Source organism: Lepidochelys kempii, chromosome 3 (assembly GCF_965140285.1).
Source record: "Lepidochelys kempii isolate rLepKem1 chromosome 3, rLepKem1.hap1, whole genome shotgun sequence".
Classification (NCBI taxonomy): domain Eukaryota; kingdom Metazoa; phylum Chordata; order Testudines; family Cheloniidae; genus Lepidochelys; species Lepidochelys kempii.
The window spans coordinates 11167640-11177063 of record NC_136382.1 but is presented as its reverse complement, the minus strand read 5'-3'; the positions used below and the strand labels follow the sequence as shown (position 1 = coordinate 11177063).

General features: G+C 46.4%; 1 protein-coding gene across 1 annotated transcript in view; it reads right to left on the bottom strand.

Moving 5' to 3' along the window:
* Positions 1–2397: 2397 nt before the first annotated feature.
* The window catches only part of BLK (BLK proto-oncogene, Src family tyrosine kinase), a 42632-nt gene continuing 35605 nt past the window's right edge, over positions 2398–9424 (bottom strand). Inside the window, exons 10-12 of the mRNA XM_073335680.2 lie at positions 8044–8194; positions 4585–4716; positions 2398–3199 (exon numbers count right to left, since the gene is read on the bottom strand). Of these exons, the coding sequence (XP_073191781.2) occupies positions 2991–3199; positions 4585–4716; positions 8044–8194 (492 nt within the window). The 3' untranslated portion in view covers positions 2398–2990. The remainder of the gene's footprint in view (positions 3200–4584; positions 4717–8043; positions 8195–9424) is intronic.

Below are 9424 nucleotides of genomic sequence, written 5' to 3'. Positions count from 1 at the left end.
TGGGACAGTAAGTGGTTAAAAGACAGGAAACAACGGGTAGGAATACGCAGTCAGTTTTCTCAATGGAGAGAGATAAATATTGGGGTCCCCCAAGGATATGTTCTGGAACCTGTACTATTCAAGGAGTACTAGTGGCACCTTAGAGACTAACCAATTTATTTGAGCATAAGCTTTCGTGAGCTACAGCTCACTTCAGCTGTAGCTCACGAAAGCTTATGCTCAAATAAATTGGTTAGTCTCTAAGGTGCCACAAATACTCTTTTTCTTTTTGCGAATACAGACTAACACGACTGCTACTCTGAAACCTCTACCATTCAAGATATTCATAAATTATCTGCAAAGGGTGTGACCAGAGAGGTGGAAAATGTCCTGATGATAAAATATTACTCAAGATAGGTAAGTCCAAAGCTGACTGTGAAGACTTACAAAGAGATCTCACAAAACTGGGTGACCAGACAACAAAATGGCAAATGAAATTCAATGTTGATAAGTACAAAGTAATGCACATTTGAAACATAATCCCAACTATATACACAAAAGGATTGGGTCTAAATTAGCTGTTACCATTCAAGAAAAATCTTGGAGTCATCATGGATAGTTCTCTGAAAATATCATAGAATCATAAAATATCAGGGTTGGAAGGAAGCTCAGGAGGTCATCTAGTCCAACCCCCTGCTCAAAGCAGGACCAACCCCCAACTAAATCATCCCAGCCAGGGCTTTGTCAAGCTTGACCTTAAAAACCTCTAAGGAAGGAGATTCTACCACCTTCCTAGGTAACCCATTCCAGTGCTTCACCACCCTCCTAGTGAAAAAGTTTTTCCTAATATCCAACCTAAACCTCTTCCACTGCAACTTGAGACAATTACTCCTCATTCTGTCATCTGCTACCACTGAGAACAGTGTAGAGCCATCCTCTTTGGAACCCCCTTTCAGGTAGTTGAAAGCAGCTATCAAATCCCACCTCATTCTTCTCTTCTGCAGACTAAATAATCCCAGTTCCTTCAGCCTCTCCTCATAAGTCGTGTGCTCCAGCCCCCTAATCATTTTGTTGCCCTCAGCTGGACTCTTTCCAGTTTTTCCACATCCTTCTTGCAGTTTGGGGCCCAAAACTGGACACAGTACTCCAGATGAGGCCTCACCAATGTCGAATAGAAGGGAACGATCACCTCCCTCGATCTGCTGGCAATGCCCCTACTTATACATCCCAAAATGCCATTGGATTTCTTGGCAACAAGGGCACACTGTTGACTCATATCCAGCTTCTCATCCACTGTAACCCCTAGGTCCTTTTCTGCAGAACTGCTGCCTAGCTGTTTAGTCCCCAGTCTGTAGCAGTGCATGGGATTCTTCCATCCTAAGTGCAGGACTCTGCACTTGTCCTTGTTGACGCTCATCAGATTTCTTTTGGCTCAATCCTCTAGGTCTAGGTCCTTCTGTATCCTATCCCTACCCTCCAGCGTACCTACCTCTCCTCCCAGTTTAGTGTCATCTGCAAACTTGCTGAGGGTGCAATCCACACCATCTTCCAGATCATTAATGAAGATATTGAACATCCACTCAGTGTGCAGCAGTAGTCAAAAAAGCGAACAGACTGTTAGGAACCATTAGGAAAGGGTTATAGAAAATAGGACAGAAAATATAATGCTTCTATATAAATCCATAGTACGCCCACACCTTGAATACTGTGTGCAGTTCCGATTTCCCCTTCTCAAAAAAAGGTACAGTAGAATTGGAAAAAGTACAGAGAAGGAAAACAAAAATGATGAGGGGTATGGAACAGCTTCCAGATGAGGAGAGATTAAAAAGAATGGGACCATTCATTTTAGGAAAGAAACAACTAAGGGGGGATACGATAGAGGTCTATAAAATCATGACGGGTGTGGAGAAAGTGAATAAGGAAGTGTTTTTTATCCCTCACATAACACAAGAACCAGGGCTCACCCAATGAAATTAATAGGCAGCAGGTTAAAAACAAACAGAAGGCAGTACTTCTTCACACAACACACAGTCAACCTGTAAAACTCATTGCTAGGGAATGCTGTGAAAGCCAAAAGTGTAAGTGGGTTTAAAAAAAAATTAGATAAGATCCTGGAGGAGAGGCCCATCAATGGCTATTAGCCAAGATGATCAGGGATGCAACACCATTCTCTGGGTGTCCCTGAACCTCTGACTGCCAGAAGCTGGGAGTGGATGACAGGGGATGGATCACTCGATAATTACCCTGTTCTGTTCATTCCCTCGGCAGCACCTGGCACTGGCCACTGTTGATGACAGGATCCTGGGTTAGCTGGACCATTGGTCTGAGCAAGTATGGCCATTCTTACATTCTTGTGTCACATGATTATCATGATGCCAAATGAGAGTTTAATAATGAAGGCAGAAGAGTGCTCGGATAACAAAGTTCTTTATTTGCTGGCCGGCAATAGGCACTGCATGGACTGGCAGCCCTGAACATTAAAGACCACGGCCAAACCAGTGCAGCACTGACAGAGACAGGGCCAGCTTCCTCTTTGAGGCCCTGCCAACCCCCTGACAGGAAGAACCCAGCTCCAGGGGCAGGGAGTACATCAGTCTCCAGGGCCCAGTCAGCCTTTGGCTTCTCTTATCCTACAAGGGAGCCCACTGGCCCCTACTATGACTCCAATCACTGCGATGCGGATACAGGCTCCCTGGGCTGGGACTCCCTTGCACGGGGTGAATGAGTTCTGCCAACTTCTGATTAAGCTTCTCTTTGTCTCCCCATAGGTTTGCAGAGTCCCACCCCAGCCCCCCAGAAGCCTCCAAAATGAATCATTTCCTAGTATAATCCGGAGCTGATCCGCATACACCAAACAAGGGGGGGGGAAGGGAAGTCCTGTATTAGATGTCCAAGGGGTACCCAAGCAAAGTGGCTGAAGAAGGCTCAGTGGAGGATCTCCCCCAGCTAGCACTCCATGCCGTCGCCTGTCTCTTCCAACACTGTCCCACGGGCGTTGGCGAGGCTCTGGGCTACAGCAGAGGCTCTGGCTCATACTGCTTTTCCGTCGCCGTGTAAAAATCCTCAAGGATGGACTGCAGGTACTCAAAGGTGGGCCTGTCCTCTGGCTTGCTCCTCCAGCACCTGACTATGATGTTGTAGAGTTCTGTGGGGCAACCGTCCGGGCATGGCATGCGATAGCCCCGCTCCAGGTTCCGAATGACCTCGGGGTTGGTCATGCCTAGAACAAAACACACCCCCAAACCTGAGTGTGAGTTCACCACAGATGGGTGTCTAGGTGCCAGGAGAGGAAAGCACTGCTTTAAAGCTGCAGAGCGTCATGGCAGCTGCTGAGGCCAGGCCCCACACCCCAGGCTAGAGCTCACCGGCTACTTGTTATTATTGACATGACAGTAGCTCCTAGATCAGGACTACATTGCATTAGGCACAGGAGCTGCCTCAATAATCTCACAGGCAGGGTACATCTACACTGCAATCAAGGGGAGTGACTGTCGCTCATCAATACACACCCAAGCTAGCTTCAGTCTCGCTAGCTCAGGTCCAGCGATGCCATGGCAGTGTGGGCTTAATGGTGGGCTGGCCACCTGAGTAATTACCCAGGGTCCCAGGTGGGTGTGTACCGCCCAGGCTGCTGCAACTTCACTGCGCCAGTATCTGAGCTAGCTGGATTAAATCTCGCTTGAGTCCAGCATCTCTGTCCAGTGTCCTCCTCCAGGACTTACCCTAGCCTGTGTGCCAGGCCGAGGCCCCAAAGGGAGGTCTGTCTATAAAACCTCCAATAAGGACCTCCCCTTAACAGAGGGATGGAGTCAAAAGAACCCTAGGATCTACAAAATAATCAAACCAGGAAGGGGAGGGTGGTTAAAGGGTCAAAATAAGGGCCCCAGAGGGGGATGCTGAGCAGAGAACCCTGGACAGAGCCCACTGCTCCAAGGAGGCAGAGGAAGCTACCCAGAGGAACTCTGCATGGATGCATGAAAGAGCAAGGAATGGTCACAGAGAACCCCACCCAGCTTCCTGCTCTTGGAGCAATGCCAGACAGAGAGCCTGACAGAATGCCATCCTCTCCAGCTGCACAACAAACCCAGCATGGGCGGTAGCTCGGCAGCTTTCCCCCTCCATTCCCAGCACTTACCTTCCATCACCATCCCTTGGAGCCAGAGAGCCATCTGGGTTCCTGGACCAGTCCCAGCCCTTAGCTTCCCTACAGAGTTTGCCAGCAGGGACACACCTAGGCTAAGCTGGCTGGTTTTGTGCCATAGATTGCTGCCCAGTGGGAACTGGATTGCAACCACCAAACACGTTCCACCTAGGCTACCAAACAGCCTACACATTGCGATGACTTTGTGGTCCTGATTCAGCAAAGCACTCAAGTACTGAGCAGTTCCATCCACTTAAATTTAAGCACCTGCTTAAGTGCTTTGCTGACTCAGGGCCTCGGCAGGAGTCAAGCAAGTAACCTACTACAAAGGTAAAAGACTCCATATCCCATGGCTGATCCCCTGAGCAATAGTCCTCGTAGCTTTTGGAGCAGCAGTTTCAGTGGGAATCATGATGCACTCCAGAGTAAACAGGAGGGAAGTCTGTATTCCCAAGGGACCATACCTGGATAAGGGGTCCTGCCGTAGGTTATAATTTCTGTTAGAAGAATCCCAAATGACCAGACGTCAGATTTGATTGTGAAAATCCCAAAGTTAATTGCCTCTGGCGCTGTCCATTTAATGGGGAATTTGGCACCTGTCAGGAAGAAATAAATTTTAAAAAGCACATTAATGTGTAGCGTCTTCCTGGATTCATGCTTTGCACAGGTTGCTCAAGAGTGTTGGTCTCCTAAAGGTCTTATCTGGATGTTGGGTACTGCCAATTGCACGCTGGGGCTTATACAGTCTTTGTTTAAAGTACAACAGAATCAAGATGATGTATCATAGGATGGACCAGTTCCTGTCTTTTTCCTTCATTATAAGGCATCCTTGCCTGTGTAGTTTCATTTTGCTCTCTCTGGTTCTACTTTACAAAACAATGAATGATCTATAATCTTAAAAAGCAGGTGCAAGTTAAGATGAAAAGGTCATCAAATGCATCATAAATCACATGTAGCATGCAAACCACACACACATGATATGAACGTTACAGAGAATGAGCAATGGCCAACAGAAGAAAAGAACATCTTGTAATTACGCTAATAAAGTGACAGGTTTCAGAGTAACAGCCGTGTTAGTCTGTATTCGCAAAAAGAAAAGGAGGACTTGTGGCACCTTAGAGACTAACCAATTTATTTGAGCATAAGCTTTCGTGAGCTACAATTTATGCTCAGATAAATTGGTTAGTCTCTAAGGTGCCACAAGTACTCCTTTTCTTTTTACTAATAAAGTGAAAAGTTAAAAGGATCAAAGGCTTAGAAGACCATTTTTTGTATTATCCATGGATTTAATAGATATTGGCTTTCAAAATACTTGCCATAAGTATCACTTCCTACAAAAATATTTTAGAGATAGAACCCAGGATTTTCAGGACCAAAGCACAGGCTGCAACCATTTGTGCTAAAGGAATAATGTTATAAACTGACAGCATTTGTAGGTTTTTACCTTCTATATGGCCTAACCATTAGTGGAGGGCACGGTGCATTCAGACAGCGATTAATATCTTTGTAATGATCTCCCGACCATGAGTAATCAGTGGGGCAACAATCCATAGGCAGCACATAATGGAGGCTTAGCCTCCCCAAACCTCTTGCCACCGGGGGCGTGGCGGAGGACAGTGGCGGATTTGGACCCCCTGAAAAATCTCCCCCCGCCACAGCCCTGGGGCTGGAGGAGCTCTTGCTTGGGCTGCGGTGGGGGCACAAAGCTTTTCCGGTCTCAGGGCCACAGCAGAGGGGGGAGCAAGCGGGGGGCGCGGCCTCAGGGGGAAGAGGCGGAGTGGGGCTGGAAGGAGGCTGTGGGCAGAATGGGGGCAGGGCCACGAGGGAAGCGACAGAATGGGGGCGGTGCTCCAGGTCTGGAGCTCCAGTCAGGGCAGAGAACTCCGCTGCAGTCCCAACCGAGGCTGAGAGCTCGATCCTGGCTGGGCCTGAGCTCTCAGCCCCCCCTGCCTTGGCCAGGGCCATGGGGTGGGGGGGCTGAGAGCAGTGAGTGGGTGTGTGGCCTCAGCCCCAAGGAGAAGCTTCACTCACCGCCCATGCTAGAATCCAAGACCTTTAGCACAAAAACACAAGCCTCTGCCACTTCAAGTAAAGCAGTAACTCCCTTAGAGGCCAGCGGCAGTAGGATTTTATCTTTTATGCAGATCAGCCACTAGAGAGGGACACAGTATTTAGCCAGTGTGCTACAGAGGGTGTAGAGAAATGTAAATATACACCTCTACCCAGATATAACACGACCCGATATAACACAAATTCGGATATAACATGGTAAAGCAGTGCTCCAGGGGGGTGGGGCTGCACGCTCCAGTGGATCAAAGCAAGTTCGATATAACGCGGTTTCACCTATAACGTGGTAAGATTTTTTGGCTCCCAAGGACAGTGTTATATCGGGGTAGAGGTGTATGTAAATTTTAAAAATATATCTGAAAATCTGTCCCACCTTTATTTACCTGGAAAAACCTGAGTTCAGGGTTCTGTGTCTCTCCTAGCATCAGATCAGCATAAGCCCACAATTCAGGTTTTATTAAGGACAAAACAACCCAATATAAACTAAATATTTTAATGATTTTGATGAAAACAGCATTTTTATTTAAATCCCTCCCTGAAATCCTGCAAACCCAAACACAATGGGCACAGTATCAAAAATCAAACCCAACACAAAACATTTCAGTTGACGTGAAACATTTTGCGGCGGGGGGATTTTGAAATGTTCGTGTTTCATTGAGAATCAAAAGACAGGTGTATTTTGAAATATCAAAATCCTTCACCAAATGGAATCATCATGCTCCAGCCAGCTCTATGGGAGACCAAATGAAACTTAAAAAATGTCTGTTTTGTTTCCCGTATACTATATAAAGCCTCGTAGCAAGTTGAATGAATCTCTCTCGTAACCAACATCTCGGTAGCTGAAGAATACTATAGTCGAGTAAACTGTATTTTGCTGTGTGCCAGTCGGGTGTGGATAGACAGATGAGTGAATTGAACCGCCAAGCTCAATGCCCCTTTGGTGCCCACATTCTATTAGTCCCACATATTACCATAGCAGAGACCCAAACTGGGAGCTTTGTTCAGGGCACTGGCTCTATCAGTTGATTCAAAATGCAGCTTCATATGAGCTGAACCAGCTAGAAGTTGCTCTTTGCATAGCTTTTTATAGAGACACTCCCTCACTCACAAGAGCCACTAACAGAACCACAGCGTTACTCAGATATGTCTCCAAACTTGTGGGGATGGGAGTTAAAAATCCAAATTTTGTCAATTGTCCTTGGCTTTTACACCTGGCCACACCAAAACCCTGAGTCAGAATGGAGGCCGTGTTTGAAATCTGGATCCACACCAAATTTTGCAGTTCAAGCCCATTTCTTACTGTTTCATTGTATATTCATCATTGTGGTATGCAGATATAGGCAAAGTGTTCATTTCCCTACAAAGACCCCAGTTCAGGGTCCAGCATCAGGGAGGTTGAGTTTATCCAGTAGCAGAGCCAGAGATCTTAGCATGAATCCATAGGATGTCCCTGTATCTATGGTATTCTACTCCATAAGAACATAAAAACGGCCATACTGGGTCAGACCGAAGGTCCATCTAGCCCAGTATCCCGTCTGCCGACAGTGGCCAATGCCAGGTGCCCCAGAGGGAATGAACAGAACAGGTAATCATCAAGTGATCCAGTCCCTGTCACCCATTCCCAGCTTCTGGCAAACAGAGGCAAGGGACACCATCCCTGTCCATCCTGGCTAATAGCCATTGATGGACCTATTCTCCATGAATTTATCTAGTTCTTTTTTGAACCCTGTTACAGTCTCCAACGTTAAATTCCCTCTGTTTGGATGTGGAATTGTGTGAAGGAGAAATGCAAGCTGCAAATGTAACTGGACTTCTTCAGCTAGGTTCTTCCCTACAGCACCATGAGTGGAACCTACCTTCTTGAGCCAGGTACTCATTTTCTATTATCCTGGCCAGGCCAAAATCAGCAACTTTACAGCAGAGCGTCTCTGAGACGAGGATGTTGGCTGCTCTCAGGTCTCTGTGGATAGAGTTCATTCTCTCGATGTATGCCATTCCTTCTGCAACCTAGGAGAGCAGAGATGAACACAGCATTTACCACAAGAATATTCAAATAAGTCTCCTGGTTACTAGACATTAAAGATGGAAAAGACCTTGTCTGTCCCCTCCCTGACACAAGACTGTACTATTATTCCATGTATTATGGTAGCAGCTACCGGCTCCAACTGAGAGAAGCGTCAGACTGCTCTCAGTGCTGTATGTACACATAGTAAGAGACAATCCCTGCCTCAAAGAGTTTAGACAAGACAAAGAGTGGCAGAAAGGAAGGGTTGTTCTTGCCATTTTACAGATGGGGAAATGAGGCACAGAGAGATGAAGAGACTCGGCCACAGGACATCTGTGGGAGAAGCAGAAACTAAGCCCAGATCTTCCGATTCCAAGGCTCAGACACAAGACCATCTCTGATCCCCTACATCTTGGAGTTTAGTTGAAAATATTGCAGATTAAATAAAAAAAATGCTTCCCGTTTTTCAGTCACAGCCACAATATTTTAAATTTAAGATGATCAACAGTAAATGATCATTAATAATCTTATCCATTCACCTCTTCTGTACCGTGTGGACTTGTATTTTGTTTGCTCGTGCCTGACACTGTGGATGACTCAGGAGGCAATGAAGATCCTGCATGAGCAGCCAAGCAGTATAGATAAGCATAAAACCCATAACTCACTGAAAGACCAATGGAAGCTGTATCCTAGAGCATTAATATGAGGGGAATGTGTTAGCATTCTGAGCCAAGCCCCAGACCCTGCTCAAGTCCCTCGTAGAAACACTCCCTGAACTGAGCTAACTTGTATATAATTTGCTTATTATTGTTTTTGTTCCCTTGCTTCTGACACCTGGTCTCTGTAGATGCCTTAGAGCAAGGGACCAGTGTTTGGGAAGCATCTAACACACGATAAGCTCTCCTGTAAATAAGAGAGATTTAGCAAGTTTTAGGGTTTGGGGCCTTTGCGGAAGCAGGGAGCTTTGAAGGGGATTTGAAAAGTGACAGGTTCAAATTTAGCCCAGACACTAATCAGGACCATAGATGGATGAGTATAAGCCCTGGCAAGAAGGCCGAGCACCAGTTTGGGTTTTCACACGCCCTGAGGCTAGGGCATTACAATTTTCCACCCACTAAGATTCTCATCAGCTTCTTGCTTACATGTGGTTTTAAACAGGATACTAACATGTACTTTCCAAATATGTATTTCACCCTCTATCAACACCCTTCAAGCTCGAGTGCTGCTTGCCT